This window comes from Ascaphus truei, chromosome 21, assembly GCF_040206685.1.
Source record: "Ascaphus truei isolate aAscTru1 chromosome 21, aAscTru1.hap1, whole genome shotgun sequence".
NCBI classification, from domain to species: Eukaryota; Metazoa; Chordata; class Amphibia; order Anura; family Ascaphidae; genus Ascaphus; species Ascaphus truei.
Window position 1 is genome coordinate 5,642,145 of NC_134503.1, and position 17,386 is coordinate 5,659,530.

General features: G+C 50.5%; 1 protein-coding gene across 1 annotated transcript in view; it reads left to right on the forward strand.

The window, feature by feature from the left end:
* The first annotated feature begins 287 nt into the window (after positions 1-287).
* The window catches only part of ASS1 (argininosuccinate synthase 1), a 58,356-nt gene continuing 41,257 nt past the window's right edge, over positions 288-17,386 (forward strand). Inside the window, 5 exon segments of the mRNA XM_075578692.1 lie at positions 288-367; positions 8,204-8,279; positions 9,694-9,806; positions 13,737-13,805; positions 13,963-14,151. Of these exon segments, the coding sequence (XP_075434807.1) occupies positions 9,699-9,806; positions 13,737-13,805; positions 13,963-14,151 (366 nt within the window). The 5' untranslated portion in view covers positions 288-367; positions 8,204-8,279; positions 9,694-9,698.

Genomic DNA, 17,386 nt, shown 5'->3' on the forward strand with positions numbered 1-17,386 from the left:
TGGGGAATAGAAAGCTGAGAAACACTGTGTTAAAGGATCAGTGATTTAATTAGGGAGAAGGTCTCATGGGGGCACCCACCTGTCAATGGCATGATCCCACCCTGTGCCATTGGACGTTGTGCACATAGTGATGGGTGCTCTTTGTATACATGCACATACCTGTGGGGCCGCAGGGAAGCTGCCCCCTGTCTCACAGGTCTGTGCTGGCTGCACCCATGGGTGTCAGTGCTGCTCTCTGCACAGGGAGTCAAGCAGAGACCCGCTGTGCGTGACGTCAGCTCCCCACCCCCTGCTCTCCCCACCCTGTGCTGGGTATATATAGAGAAGCTGCAGAGTATCTGGTACTGCACGGAGAGCACCGAGTACTGTGAGTACCTGCCCCCCTCTTCCTGCATGTCACCCCCTCCAGTCACTGTCCCCTCTGCCCTCTCTCCTGCTCCCCTCTGTCACTGCCTCTATTCCCTGGCTGGATCTCCTGCTTGCACCTTCCCTGCGTGTCTCTCCTCTGTCACTGCACCTGCTGCATCTATTGTGCCTTACTGCCATTCCTCAGTCACTGCCCCCCTGCGCTCTCCCTTTACCCCTTCCTTTACCCCCTGCTCTCCCTTTACCCCTTCCTTTACCCCCTGCCCTCTCCCTTTACCCCCTGCCCTCTCCCTTTACCCCCTGCGCTCTCCCTTTACCCCCTGCTCTCTCCCTTTACCCCCTGCTCTCTCCCTTTACCCCCTGCCTGCCTCTCAAATGTTTGCGGCTCCCCTCTTCCTATGTGCCATAGCTCCCTGTCCCCCCTGCTCTCATCCAGTCACCAGTTACTACGTACGTCTTTTTTTATATCCTCTCTTCCTTGTCCTCTCACCCATTAATACATTCTGTTTCTCTCTTCCCCCCACCTCTCTCTCTCCTCTTCCCGCCCTCTCACTCTCCCCCCCCCCCTCTCATTCACCCCCCCTAATTCTCTTTTTGGGGTAGCATGCATGGACTTGGTGCATGATACATATCAGCACTGTTATCTTACAAACAAACAGGTGTCTTCCCCCCCTCTCTCCCCCCCTCTCTCTCTTCTCCCCTGCCCCCCCTCTCTCTCTTCTCCCCTGCCCCCCTCTCTCTCCCCTCTCTTCTCCCCCCCCTCTCTCTCTTTTCCCCCTCTCTGTCTCCCTTCTCCCCCCCTCCCTCTCTTCTCCCCCCTCTCTCTCTTCTCCCCCCTCTCTGTCTCCCTTCTTCCCCTCCCTCTCTTCTCCCCCCTCTCTCTTATCCCCCCTCTCTGTCTCCCTTCTCCCCCCCTCCCTCTCTTCTCCCCCCCTCCCTCTCTTCTCCCCCCCCCTCCCTCTCTTCTCCCCCCCCCTCCCTCTCTTCTCCCCCCCCCCTCCCTCTCTTCCCCCCCCCCTCCCTCTCTTCCCCCCCCCCCTCCCTCTCTTCTCCCCCCCCCCTCCCTCTCTTCTCCCCCCCTCCCTCTCTTCTCCCCCCCTCCCTCTCTTCTCCCCCCCTCCCTCTCTTCTCCCCCCTCCCTCTCTTCTCCCCCCCTCCCTCTCTTCTCCTCCCTCCCTCTTTTATCCCCCCTCTCTCTCTTATCCCCCTCTCTGTCTCCCTTCTCACCCCCCTCTCTCTCTTCCCCCACCCCCCCCTAATTCTCTTTTTGGGGCAGCATGCCTGGACTTGGTGCATGATACATAACAGTGCTCATATCTTGCAAACAAACAGGTGTTAAATAGACATGTGCAGCTCTTATCTGCTCACACTGAAAATATACTAAATTCTAAGTATATGGGGAGGGATAGTATTTTTGTTTTACAATACACAGAGAATCACGTATTACCATTTCCGTGGTTTAATATGCTGGGGACATCAGATGTGTGCTTCCCATAAGGAGACATCCCTTAACTTTGAATAATGCATTATTATTAGCAGGCAGAGTCCCAGGGACTGCCCTGCAATGGGTTCTGTTCCACCACAGGAGTGCTGAAGTGCAGCAGCTGTATGCACAGTATTGTCACATTTGAGTGAGGGATGCCATGTTGGATGTGAGCAGCAGGAAAAAGTAACATTTTGCTCAGCAGCCTGAATCCAGAATAATGTTGGCATTAATGGAGAACCCATTCATATCTATGCTAAGTTCTGTTGCTGATGTTACAGTAAGAAGCAGGAACCCCCTATTGTTTTCTGCTAATAATTGCGTTTGTGTTGGAACGTGCAATGAGGTTGATGGAGTTTTGCTGATCGTAACAAATCCTTTCCAGGCATTACAAGTAAAGCGTGTTACTTCCACGCCCCTCCAGCAATAACTTAACAATTTAACATAAGAACCTTGGTTATTATTAGACCGAGAAGTCAGGTGTCACATGCAGCTCTCTATTGACATATAGGGGACCTGTAGGGAGAATAAGGACGAGTACTTTCTCCTACAGTTCGTTTGTTTTAAAGACCGATCTGTTGTATTTACTTATTCCTTTCCATTAAAGATGTAATGTTCTACGTATTGAAAGCTATAGTTGACAGCTAGTAATGATGTTTTTATTGCATTAACATGACAGATATGTGTCACCATTGGAAGTCTACGAGCTTTCAGTCCTTTGCAAGTCCTCCAAAACCTTTGTCATTGAGGAAATCTCATATAGGTTCATCAACCGCCTTTTTGTTTGTCTTTTTTTCTAGAGGGGCCCATGTCTGGGTGCTTTCCCCTTGGCACGCCAAGAAAGAGTTACATACGTGGGAATAAATACAAGTCTCCTTTTGTAACAAGTCAGCAACTTCACTGCTTACTCTGCATATTTTACCCGAGTTGTTGAGTAATAATAATACATTTTATTTAATATAGTGCGTCTCTCCCAATGGAATTCACGCGTCACAATTACAGTATAGCGCGCGTCACAATTACAGTATAGCGTGCGTCACAATTACAGTATAGCGCGCGGTACGCAGCACATAGGAATATTACAGACAAACTCCCTGCCCAGTTGAGCTTACAATCTATGTTTGTGGCGCCTGAAGCACAGAGAGATAAAGTGACATGCCAAAGGTCTCAAAGGATTTGACCCAGGCTCCCCTGCTTCTACCTCGGTGTCACTGTTCTGTCAGTGTCTTTACTCGCTGAGCCGCTCCTTCAGCCCCGTGCGAGTGTGCCAGTCAATCAGATCATTGGAAGTCCTGACACACCTTTGCTCTCCGTGCACTTGTTGTTTGTGTAGCAGTCCCCAGTGTAAGCAAGCAGGACGGATTCCGTGTCTCCTGTCGCCAGAGTTCTTCACATTTTCATGTTGTGTGATGGCCTGAAATATCAACTCACGTTGCTTTTAGATTCCCTCCACGTCCGAGGGGCCATACGTGGCCACTTGTGTCTGGAAGGCATCACACCGTGTGTCTGCATGTGACAGACAGAGGCACCGAGCTTTGTTTTTTTTCGCTCACTCATCCAGCTAGTGTGGGAAGGCAAGTCTGCAAACCAGCAGCGCCTCTCCCTCCCAGGACCAGTACAATAAGCACTGCCATCAGCTGCTGCTGTGTGTCCCCCTCCAGTTTTATTCTCACCCGAGAAAGTGAGATCACTCAGAGGACCACTTTCTGTTCCGGGGTTTGCCTCCGTCTTTTACCCAGAATCCCTGGCTGCAGTGGAAGCACTGTTTGCTAAGCGATAATGGGGAAAGACGTGGGGGTGGGGGGGAGCAGACTTGTCTGAGACATGCAAATGCACCCCAAGTGGGATTTGTAATTACTAAGAGATTTCAACCCCCTGGCCTGTCTGAGGCTTCCCCTAATAATATGGAGGAGGCTGCTCAGAACATGTTGAGTTTAAGGATTGTAAAAGCCATTCTGGCGGTCGCTCTGGTTATGGAGTCAGTTGGTGGCTGTAGCCATGAGCCAGGACTCGTAACGGGGGCTCGGAGGAGCCCAGGAATAAAAAGGAAGTCCCCTGTATTTCTGTTTTCACGGAAACCCCTCTGAATATGGTGTCGCCCATTCATGTCAAATTAGAACCTGTGGAGCCCGTCACAAACATCACCCTCACAGGAGAAGGGCAGTAAAGGCGCACTATACACTATATAATAGCATACTGTTGAGCATCCCTATAGTTTTCAAACTTTGCAGGGAAAATTGAGCTACAGCCTATTAATTCTGCAGAGCATCACAGTAACATTGTGACCGTGTGTTCTCTCTGTTGAAATGTGTTCTGCATTTCTAAGCCACGGTAATAACCAGACGGTGAACCCTTCCTGGTGTTTTTCTAATGGTGCTGGTGGGGAAGACAGTGGAGGTTGAATGTTACCATTTTTTTGAAAACACACAAGAATGCATTTCTGACGTCTGTCCTCTTAAGTTAAATAAACTGCAGCTGGTTAGAAAGGCTGCAGCAGTCATACTTTGTACTGCTTCATATTACAGCCGGGGCTCCTTTTGTGGGGGAAGTTTAGAAGCACTGGGTTCTCGCGCTTTTTTTATTATTGATACAGTATTAATATGATTGTGATTATTAATGTTGGTGCTTGATACTGATTTGGAGGCGGTCACATGCCTTTTCCTGCTATATTTCCTTATGTAAAGCTGGGTTCTTTCACATCATTTCCCCCCCTGTAAAAACCCCAATGATTACGGCATACTCATTTTTAGGGAGTCTGCGGGTGACCGTGGCACCTTGAAACGTTCCTCTGCCAGAGCAGACCTCCCGACATGCTGCACTTATATATAGGTAGCAATGTAGTTCCTCTGTTGGTACTGGATGGATGTACCTCTCAGCCAGGGGTTCTCATCTCACATCCAGTCCTCAAGACCCCCCAACAGGTCAGGTTGTCAGGATATCCCTGCTTCAGCACAGGTGGCTCAATCAGTGACTCAGTCTTCGGCTGAGACACTGATTGAGCCACCTGTGCTGAAGCTGGGACTGATTGAGTAAAGAATCCACTCCTGACCAGGAAGTTTCTGAATAGATTTCTCCTGAAAGGTAGTCACCCACCCACCCACCTGTACCCACTCACCCACCCACCTGTACCCACTCACCCACCCACCCACCGACCCACTCCTTATCCTCACACAATCACACACCTTACTACACTTCCTTATCATGCGGCAGCGCTGCCGTTACCGAACCCATGTCCGGTGACCCCACCCTTGGCTGGATAATGTGTGGTGCCTCTGGACCTGGAATCCAATGCAGCTGCCCGTTTCTAATGAGGGGTTTGTACTCTTTCATGCATCACTGCCTCCCTGTCCTCGTCCTGCCAACAACCCTCGCGTGATCAATCCTCCTCCAGGCTACAGAAATGTGCGAGGGTGCGACAGGAGCAGAATCACGCCAGCGTTCCGGAGCTCCGGACCAGCCTCTTCTCACCCAGACGTAGCGGTGGTGTGAGTGCAAGGTCTATACTTGGGCACCTATGGCTCACAGAGAAGTCAAACATGCTTGGGGTAGACACAGCGCTATCCTAAATACTAAAGAAAGCCAATGATCAAATTGGGTCCGAGGTGTTACAGCAGATAGGGAAATGTGCAGAATCGATTGGGTTCTAATCTCCTGTCACATTCTATGTTTCTATGGGGCATGCTGTTTTGCTATTCTGTCTAGTGCGGTCACCCATCTTCCTAAAGTGAATCCCTCCGGTGCCAGCATCTGCATCACCCACATCTTCCTAAAGTGACTCCCTCTGGTGCCAGCGTCTGCATCACCCACATCTTCCTAAAGTGACTCCCTCCGGTGCCAGCGCCTGCAACATGTTGGGACCTTTCTCTGCTTATTGTTCTAGCAAATCCAGAAGCGGAAAGGGAGGATGTGAGACTGTGTTAATCTAATGAAGCAGAGCTCTCATAAGATGTCATCGCTTAAACAAATACAAATGATCACTGGTAAACGACTTTAACCCCTAGACTACCAGAGGGGTTCAAGTAGCAGCCCCCACGGCTCATTTCATCGGCAGCAAAATACTGCACGGAAAGGGCCTCCCAGCAAAACAATAATATATATTTTTTATTTCCTCTTCCCTTTCAAGCAAAGGAAAGTCCCTATGTGGCAAGAGGTGATACATGATCAGGGCGTAGCACGCACGGAAGCAGAAAAGCACACTTACAGGTTTAGCCATTACTGGATATAAACATGTTTCTCTGTGTCTGAGTGTTCAAATCTGTGCCTGTCATTGTACAGTATATATCAGTGTCTCCACCTTTAAACTATGCGTATCAGGGCCTTTGTGTGTCTGTGTGTATTCGCATGCTTGTGCCTATCAGTGTGTGTTAGTGAAGTTGAGCAGTAATGATAAAGAACATGTATAAACACAGCCACGTCTGATACGTTCCCCAGACACTTCCTTACCCCATAACCACACATCATACAGTACTTCCACTGCAGTCGGGGATTCTGGGTAATGACATGCAAATCGACACTCATAGTGCATCACTTCTTGCATGTTATCCACTTGAACACGGATCCATTTAAGATGGTGCCTGCTGTTTCACACGGCGTGGGCTGGGTCAGACACGGGCACGCCCAGAAAACGTGTTTACCGACCGCTACTTCGACCTTTGTGTCTCATCACAGCGGGGACGGTTGCAGCCTTCCATTGTGAAGCGGATCGTACAATTAAAGAGCAACCGGGTCTGGCATTCTGTAGAGATCAGGATATGTAGAAGGAAAGGAGCTCAGCTTCCGCATCAGTGGGTCAAACATACATAGGGCAACTCCAGATGTAGTAACATTGTGCAATAAACACAATCAGCGTGGCAAAGAAGGTGTAGGAAACACACAAACATGCGTCATCCAACAGGACTTTATAAAGTGCAATAAACACAATGTTACTACATCTGGAGTTGCCCTGTCTATGTTTGACCCACTGATGCGGAAGCTCCTTTCCTTCTACATATCCTGGTCTCTACCATTGAGGATTGCACGCTGTAGAGTTTTTCCCTGTCTGGATGTCACTGCCAGGTAAAGGGCATCAGCCCCTCTGTGTTTACCTTCTCAGTGCCTGCTGTTTTATTGCTCTAACCCTATGGGTAGGTAATCACCAGGTGACCAATCTTTGTGGTAGCCAGGTGGGCACCACTAGGTCCCTTAATCTCCTTTGGGTGATCTCTGTTATTATACAGTTATTATGGACATTGGGACTATACTCTGAATGTATTGTTCTTATACACTAGAGCACTTACTGGTAAAGCACCATCTACCAAATCATCAATACTCTGGCATTAGGTGGTCAGCACCCTTATATGAAGAGTGACGAAGAGTTAAGAGGTTAAAATGTGTGCTCACAAGATATTCCCCCGATTGTGCGCAGTTCACCATAGATTGCCAATATCTTACCCATAAATGATATTTATAGCCAAGTAATGTTCATGGTTTGGCAAGCACCTTGAACCTATATGCATGGACCTTTAACCATTGTGCCCATTTCTCATTATGATGGTAGGAATGCCATCACGTATCTGTTGAAGATTAATCCTCGTAGGGGTTGGGAAACCAGAACGGTGTCAAACCCTCGTTGTGACATGCAGTTACATTGTTTGTTATTGTTGGAACACATACCTCCATATCAGCCAACCAGACCATTCAGATCAGCCAACAATGCCCTGCTCGGTGCTCCCCTGCCATTCAGAAAGGTGCAGCCTTTGTAACAACCTTCCTATCGACCTTTGGAAAGCTCCCACCTTCCAAGCTGTCAAGGAATCACTTAAACCCCACCTGCTCTGTGATGCATTTGGGCGTTAGCCTCATATGCTCACCGCATTGAAACCTTTGGGTAGTCGTCTCGCTTAAAAAACCTTGATGGAGTCCACCTATGTAGATCGGACAAGCCGACTTGTCTGTATATGTGTGTGATTTGCAATTGAGATTGAAACAAATCTGTATACTTTGTCACTGCACTTTTAACGAGGAACTACTTGGAGTCGTATAGGCCACATGTCAAAGCTTCATGGATATCCGTGCAATAATGGGTACCCTAATAAATGGCAGGGGACATAGTAAGGGCTGTCAGCCAACACATGCTTATGGATACCTCCTGCCTAGTGGACGAACCACCTAATGGGCTCGTTTGCTTATCCATTATCCAGAATTGGGACATTTGCACACTGTATGATATTTAAGAGCCTTCATCAGGCTCCATGATGCTTTATGAGACATATGGAAGTGCTGATGGACTCTTCTCTAAGTGAGCAAGATGAGGTCCATGGTAAACCCCCGGGGTGAATGGGTTATGTCATGCTTCCATGCCTCTTGTTTTTGCAGTGCACTCTCTGAACCGGGATAACTGCCTACTGAACTCATTGATCTGTTGCTGCAGAGTCACAGAAGGAATCAATAGGTAATATTGATCACTGTTTGTTATTTCAATGGCCTCTGTTCACAAAGACCCCAGAGGGTTTCCCCTGTTCTGTGTCCGGGGGGGGGAAACATTATCTGTCGTGGCCTCATTGGATTTGGCCTCAGATTACTGATATAAAGAGAAGACAGTGCATGGGAATTCTGTAAGATTTTAGTAAGTATCTTGTTAATCTTTCTTATTGCAGTCTCAGAGGAGGAAGTTCACATAGTTAACCCTGTCAGAGCCAAAGACAAATGCAACCCAATGCTTTATGTTGCTGCTGCCTGCCCTCTTTGGCAATGGAGGGGTTGAATAGGAGGAATATGGAGATCTTACCCAGTCAACGCTAATATCTCCATAGCAGTACCCATAAAGGCATGCAGTGTTGTAGGCTTGGGGGGGGAGATGATGCCACCCCCTCTCCCCCACACACTGTACCACCTCTCCCCCACACACTGTACCACCTCTCCCCCACACACTGTACCACCTCTCCCCCACACACTGTACCACCTCTCCCCCACACACTGTACCACCTCTCCCCCACACACTGTACCCCCTCTCCCCCACACACTGTACCACCTCTCCCCCACACACTGTACCACCTCTCCCCCACACACTGTACCACCTCTCCCCCACACACTGTACCACCTCTCCCCCACACACTGTACCACCTCTTTCCCACACACTGTACCACCTCTCCCCCACACACTGTACCACCTCTCCCCCACACACTGTACCACCTCTCCCCCACACACTGTACCACCTCTCCCCCACACACTGTACCACCTCTCCCCCACACACTATACCACCTCTCCCCCACACACTGTACCACCTCTCCCCCACACACTGTACCACCTCTCCCCCACACACTGTACCACCTCTCCCCCACACACTGTACCCCCTCTCCCCCACACACTGTACCACCTCTCCCCCACACATTGTACCACCTCTTTCCCACACACTGTACCACCTCTCCCCCACACACTGTACCACCTCTCCCCCACACACTGTACCACCTCTCCCCCACACACTGTACCACCTCTCCCCCACACACTGTACCACCTCTCCCCCACACACTGTACCACCTCTCCCCCACACACTGTACCTCCTCTCCCCCACACACTGTACCACCTCTCCCCCACACACTGTACCACCTCTCCCCCACACACTGTACCTCCTCTCCCCCACACTGTACCACCTCTCCCCCACACACTGTACCTCCTCTCCCCCACACACTGTACCACCTCTCCCCCACACACTGTACCAGCTCCTTTGTATGAATGGAGGGTTAGGCTGGTCTCAGTTGGTGTTGAGAGGTGGCTGGCATTGCACCCGCGGTATAGTTTTCGGGGAACCTGCAGTGGGTTTGGGACTCTGAGCCTGAGAGTGACCCTGTGCCTTTTTTCCTCCACAGGCAACATGTCGCAGCAGAAAGGCACCGTGGTCTTGGCTTACAGCGGGGGTCTGGACACCTCCTGCATTCTCGTGTGGCTGAAGGAGCAGGGCTATGAAGTCATCGCTTATCTGGTGAGCTGTTCCGAGCAGTTACCCGTGGCCTGTCTGACAGTAGCCACGTGGCATGGAGGACGTTGCCGCTCTCTCCAGTTGCTGCCACATTGTCTGGACAGCTTGGGCTGGAAAGCCGCACATTTCGTTTAAAGTAAATACAACTGTGAAAGGACAAGGGGTGGCCAACGGCAGTCCTCAAGGGCCACCAACAGGTCAGGTTTGCAGGATATCAGTCAGTCCCAGCTTCAGCACAAGTGGCTCAGTCGAAGACTAAGCCACTGATTGTCACCTGCGCTGAAGCTGGGACCTATTGAGCCACCTGTGCTGAAGCTGGGATATCCTCAAAACCTGACCCGTTGTTTGCCTTTGAGGGCTGGCATTGGCCAATCCTGATGTAGACTGTATGGAGCTTGATTTGAAGGGCAATAAAAATATTCCCACCAGGTCTTTTCATTGACCGGAAACCAGTGCGCACGCACGAGGCATAGTTAATGACATTTTAACACGTGCGCAGGAGAACCTTCACTGAAGCATCATCAGCTCGGCGCATTTCTTCGCCTCTACCTCCTGCCTTCCACCCTTTCTCTTCCGTGTCCCCCAGAATTCCCTCCCCAAATATTTCAGTCTCGCATGAAACCCCGCATCTGGTAGGAAAGCCTTTCGGTAGCGATCGCCTAGAACGACAACCCCCCCTCGCCCGACCACCTAACGCCCCTAATGTGCTTGCGTCCGTTCCAATGGTCTTCCAACTCACCGCGCAGGCCGTATGCAATACGAGGGGGCTGACAGCGGGGCCTTGAATGGAAGTATTGGGGCGATCGCAGCGTCTGGCCATATTGATTAAGGCTGTTGGTGTGTAAGTTCTTCAGGTCAAGGATTAGCTATATTCACTGATTACTTTCTACCCCCCTCCCCCCTCCCCTCCTATTGCACCTGTGTTACCCTATACTGTATTTGCTATTGTTTGCATATGGACCCTGCAAATACCAATATCACGTGTGCACAGTCACATGTCTGAGACGGGTCTGCACACAGCTTGTCACCATTGTGTATTAGCACAGGGGGGCTCAACTGCAGTCCTCAAGCCCCCTCCCCCCCCCCCCACCTCCAACAGGTCAGGTTTTCAGGATATCCCAGCTTCAGCACAGGTGGCTCAATCAGAGGCTCAGTCTTCGAAAACCTGACCTGTTGGTGGCCCTTGAGGGCCGGAGTTGAGCCCCCCTGGGTTAGCATAAAGGGTTTCTGCTGCCGCCGGGGTCTGGAACTGTAATCCACGGTGTCCCGGATCAGCACAATAGCAAAATAATGTAGTGACGGACCCCCAAATTCTATGAGGTTGGGGTATATTCTTGCTCTCTCCAGCCCTCTCACCCCTATGTCCCCCCCCTCTCTCTGTCCCCCTCTCTCCCCCTTCTCTTCTCCCTCTCTCTCCCTACCATTTCCCCCTCTCTCACCCCCCGTCCCCCCTTTTCTCTCCTCTCCCCTTTTTCCCCTCTCTCTGCCCCCTCTCTCTCCCTGCCCCCTCTCTCTCCCCGCCCGCCCTCACTCTCTCTCCCCCCTCCCCTTTCTCCCCACCTCTCTCTCCCCCCCTTCCCCTCTCTCTCTCACTGCCCCTCTCTCTCCCAACTCCTCATCTCTCTCCACCGTCCTCCTATCTCTCCCTCCATCTTCCTCTGTCCCCCATCCTCTTCCTCACTCTCCCCCATCTCTTCCTCTCTCTCCCCCCATCCTCCTCTCTCTCCCCCCATCCTCCCCTCTCTCCCCCTCTTCTCTATCCTCCCTCCTCTTCTCTCTCCCCCTCCTCTACTCTCTCCCCCCTCCTCTTCTCTCTCTCCCCCTCCTCTTCTCTCTCTCCCCCTACTCTTCTCTCTCCCCTCCTCCTCTGTCTCTCTCCCCCTCCTCCTCCTCTCTCCCCCCCTCCTCTATCTCTCCCCCCTCCTCCTCTGTCTCTCCCCCCTCTTCTCTCTCCCCTCCCATCCTCCTCCTCTTCTCTCTCCCCCCCATCCTCCTCCTCTTCTCTCTCCCCCCCGCCTCTTCTCTCTCTCCACCACCCCCGCCTACTCTCTCCCTCCCCCGTCTCCTCTCTCCCCCCCCCCGCCTCCTCTCTCCCCCCCCCCGCCTCCTCTCTCCCCCCCCCCCGCCTCCTCTCTCCCCCCCCCCCGCCTCCTCTCTCCCCCCCCCCCGCCTCCTCTCTCCCCCCCGCCTCCTCTCTCCCCCCCCCTCCTCTCTCCCCCCCGCCTCCTCTCTCCCCCCCCCTCCTCTCTCCCCCCCGCCTCCTCTCTCCCCCCCCCTCCTCTCTCCCCCCCCGCCTCCTCTCTCCCCCCCGCCTCCTCTCTCCCCCCCCTGCCTCCTCTCTCCCCCCCCTGCCTCCTCTCTCCCCCCCCCTGCCTCCTCTCTCCCCCCCCCTGCCTCCTCTCTCCCCCCCCCTGCCTCCTCTCTCCCCCCCCCTGCCTCCTCTCTCCCCCCCCCTGCCTCCTCTCTCCCCCCCCCTGCCTCCTCTCTCCCCCCCCCTGCCTCCTCTCTCCCCCCTGCCTCCTCTCTCCCCCCCCCTGTCTCCTCTCTCCCCCCCCTGCCTCCTCTCTCCCCCCCCTGCCTCCTCTCTCCCCCCCTGCCTCCTCTCTCCCCCCCCTGCCTCCTCTCTCCCCCCCCTGCCTCCTCTCTCCCCCCCCTGCCTCCTCTCTCCCCCCCCCTGCCTCCTCTCTCCCCCCCCCTGCCTCCTCTCTCCCCCCCCCTGCCTCCTCTCTCCCCCCCCCTGCCTCCTCTCTCCCCCCCCCTGCCTCCTCTCTCCCCCCCCCTGCCTCCTCTCTCCCCCCCCTCTCTCTCCTGTCATTCAGTATACGGTGTGCTGTAGACCCCCCCGACCTCCCTCCCCTCATGTCTTCTCTCTGTATCTGTTTCCCAAGAGGAAGCGGAGTTGTTAGCTGCCTGTCATTTCCTTTAGCCGACAGGGTGGAAAAGACAACATAAATCGAGCAATTAATTTAGTTGTTGCCTCTTATTTAATAAGCGACAGGCTGGCCATGCATGCCCAAGGCGGTTTCCTTAATAAGCTCACTTCCTCTGCTGATTCCTGGAATCGCCTCACTCCTCGCTGCGTGTTTCAACACAGCTGAGGTTTGGGCAGTAAATGACACGGAAAATTTACACAGCAGAAAACCTTTCTTTCCAAGAATTGGAACTGGAAATACGTGAAATTCTGATAACCATTTCCTCAATGTATATGCAAATATATCCTCGGATGTGCAGCCCTGCTCTCTGTACAACCTGCGAAACTCCTATCGCTTCCCACGTCCTGCATAGGAATCTAACGAGGGAGTGGGTGTCACTCAGGGAGTTTCTGGTTAATACCACTAATGGTTTGCAATTGAGCTGATTGATGGAGACGCAAGAGCATGCTGTCAATGCAGTTTGTTGCAGACAGACCACTATGGCATTGAACTGGTTAACACCATGTTGCCAGGGTTACACCTGGGGATCAGATGGGATTGCTGTTATCTGCTTTGGTAGAGAAGCATCAGCGCTGTGCTTTACTTCATCTGGACCATTCTGTTGTCTCTCTATGGTATCACAAGAAGCTTGTTTGCAAACCCCATCTATCTCGTGCAGGGTCTTCTGCCAGATAAGACCACACGGACACAGAACTTTATACTCCCAATTGTAATATGTGCACCTGGTAATTCCTCTGGTCGAGACCTCCACATCGCAAACTGGTGCATACAGTGCACGAGGGGAGCAGAATACCTTGGTACACCGGGCCCAAAATAAACCCATTTCTTCTTTTGCCTCCCAAATGGCCTCAATACATTCCTAAAAATGGGAGCAGAACCAGAAGACTTGAAGAGCCCTCCAGGTCGTCCAGAGGAAGTCTTTTCCTGCCCATGCAGTGGGAGGTGTAATACATCTCTTACAGGTGTCTAATTATATGTTATCCTGTGTTTTCCCTGCTAGGCGAACATTGGCCAGAATGAAGATTTCGAGGAGGCTCGGAAGAAGGCCCTGGCTCTTGGAGCTAAGAAGGTAGCAAAATCACCTGGTCCTACTGGGGGAGGGTGGGGGGTCCTTTTTATTGTTGGTTTAGTTATGGCCTTGTGTGAGCTGGTGTCCCACTATGCGGAGTGAATCCCAGGCTCCTTCAGCACGAGATGTCCTCTCCTCACCCTGGTCTTGCCTACAGGTGTACATAGAGGACATGCGTCAGGAGTTTGTGGAACAGTTCATCTGGCCAGCAGTCCAAGCCAACGCCATCTATGAGGACCGCTACCTTCTGGGAACATCGCTGGCTCGCCCCTGCATTGCCCGGAAACAAGTGGAGATCGCCAAGCGGGAGGGGGCACAGTACGTGTCCCACGGGGCCACCGGCAAGGTAATACCCATGCGCCTTGCTCATTTACGCACGGACTAGAAGGTTTAAAAATCCCCAGTTACCCAATCAATACTAGGAGGGTTACACCCAGGAGCAGTTTCCCATTAGGCTGAGTAGGATGTAGCCTTGAGTGGCAATTTGTGGGTGGCGTAAATATTTTGGGGAGAAAATGTGTGTGTGTGAGCCTTACCTTTTCTGGAGCGGGTCCCCTCCTGCAGCGTCGCGTCGTCATGGCGACCCAACGTGAAATGATACATTGCCATGACAACGCGGCGTCACTTGTCGCCATTACATCACCACGCTGGGGCGATGGGCCACCCCCGAATCTACGGGTGGCAAAAACGTAAGTCCACCATTGGTTACCACACGATGCTTTGCGCACGAGGTAAGTTGCATTGGGCTCCTAAATTCCTTTATAAATCAATAAAGTACGGTAGCTGTCGTCTAAATTTAGCATAGGTTAAACTTGATGTACGTATATGTCATTTTTCAACCTCATCTACTGTGTAACTATGTAACTATGTAACTATGTAACTGATAGCAACTTCCTTACTTTCTATCAGAAAACTGCAGCCAGTTTATCACCTTCATAATAACCCAAAATGTATAAGCACATTTTCTCTGGAGAGCTACAGTATCAAACGTAAAACCTTAAGGTCTCAATACAGAGGTTTATGGAAAGGCGGCATTAACCCAAAAATATACTGTTCCAACCCGATTAGCAGGTATCGCACATTTTTTTGGCTGTATATCGAAGTTTACAAAAAACATACTGGGTCAGCAGTCAAAAAGTAAAATTTAAAAAAAATATGAAGGTCTTCCATTTTGCTTTCCGCCTCACCAAATTTCTTCTGTAATGTATCAAAAAAAAAAGCCAGACGACAGGGCTAGGGGACCTTGAAATGTTGCTTTATTGTGCACATATAACAGTGTGTGTCTGCTAACTTTTCCTCTCCCCGTGTGCGCTGATTTTTCTCTGTATTGCTGCTTTTTTTTAAAGAAGGGACTTGGTGGGACCGAAAGCAAAACGGAAGTCTTTCATTTCTCTTTCATTTACTTTTTGACTGCTGATCCAGTTTGGTTGTTGTATACATCTAGATGCAGGATCATAGCACCTCTAGCTGAATTATATTCTATTTTTTTTTTTTTTTATGTATATCGAAGTTTGTCATCAAATCCCCAATATCTTGCCAAGCTATACGGCTGGTTTCACTTAATGCTGAGAATGTTCAATTATACTATTTTTTTTTTTTTTTAAAAAGCACGACGGAAGTTTTTCTTTTTTATCGGGAAAATGTCCCAAAATGTTTCTGCACAAACCTTTCACCAAGTTCTAAAATTCCAAACCAAGCGGGGGACATTTTTACACACGTCTGATGATTTATTAGGTGACATGGATCTTTGGCAGTAAGTAGAGCATAATAACACAACGCAGGCCCGGCACGACAGAATCACAGGTTCCGTCTGTTTAAGTGGTTATCGGAGAGATCTGGGAACGGACTGGTGTAATTCAGTAGGAAACGGGAAGTGTCCTGGTCCCCAGACAAATCTGGGGAAATAATATACCTCTCTACTCAAGAAAACAAAATACAGAGACCCAGATCTGGAGCTCTGTTACCGGCTGGGAAATATAATCATTTCAATCTATTTTGCGTATCCAAATGAGCATGTTTGCCCGGTGTGTTAGGTGTGTCCCTTTTTGTTCACAGGTATATCTCCACATATTGTATGAAACCCCGTATTTCAGAGTCTGGATTAGAGACAGCCCGAGCCGCAATTTTTTAGCACAAACCTTTCCGTTTCTTGCAACTCCGCTCTGGTTGCCACCTGGGAAATACGCTCATTTGGATATGCAAAGTATATTTAAATGACGTTGCATGTTTCTCAGCTGAGCGAGTTTTTGTGCAGGTGTGTGTCTCCCCGAGTTGTATAAAGGTGTGTTAATGGTGATATACTGTATAAGCAACTTGGGCCTCTAGCATCCCCTCTTCCCCTCTTCCCCTCTGCCCCTCTGCCCCACTGCCCCTCTGCCCCTCTGCCCCTCTCCCTGAGCCACGGTATTTTCCTAAAATTTTCCTTAGCTTTGTGGATATGTGTCCAACTCGGGGAGAATAACATCCGTTAATGATTTTGATAAGGGCGCGTTGTTAGCGCTGCGTTATCGGATCTCTGGGGATCTGGGTCCATACTACAAGACGCTTGTGCACAAACATTACATTTAGCTGCCAAGACTCCTCATTATTTTCGAAGTAAGACAACCTGCAAATTGTAATTCAGGGGAGAAAGGAAGTCGTGTGTCACTGATTTAGGCAGAAAACGCACAATTAAGAGCAAAAATAAAGGACTGCAAAATATTTCTTGGGAAACAACTCGCCACGGCGGATAATACGGTATATATCTAATGTCCAAACAGGGTATGCACACAAAGGTCCATCGTGGGTCCGAAATGTTGGAAGATTGAGCAATAAACAACCATAGGTAGCAACCCCGGGGGTGCATGCACTTTTTGGATATTAGATGTTATGCCACCCATTTACACAAGATGGTGCTAGAGACCAACCTTTCTACCCAGATCTGTATGGTCAATGCCTGGGGAAATGTTATCATTGTAATATTTATCACTAATAACTTGCTAAACAGGACTATCTAATGCAGGGGCGGCCAACTCCAGTCCTCAAGGGCTACCAACAGGTCAGGTTTTCAGGCTATCCCGGCTGCAGCACAAGTGGCTGAGTGGTTGACCCCTGATCTAATAGGTAGCCACGGAGATGTCTCACTAAGGGGAGATTCACTTGGCGCGCTGTGATGCAGCATTCTCTGCCATTTAAATCAATAGCATATGACGCAGGATCGCTGTGCGGTACTACCCAGCGCCGGCGCTTCCTGAATCCTAGCGTAAGAACAGGATTGATTAAGCTTCCATTAAGGTATGGCAGCACCATCCCATGTTAACCGCCGTTGACCTGAATGGCGCTTAACACCGGATCTCGCCGAGACGTCCTGCCTGGAAATCCACGTCTCCCTGCGGCACGGAAAGGCTCCGTTTTCTCAATTATAAATATGATCGCAGCTCATTAAACAAAAATAAAAGATCATATTGTACAAAAGTCCTGGAATCCTTTTCTTTTGCCAAATTCTTTATCTATCGGCACAGCCGTTGCAGAGATTAACGGTTTGCACATTAAGATCTGTAACATTGACATTTTATTAACCCCTGGGATCATTTCTAGTGACG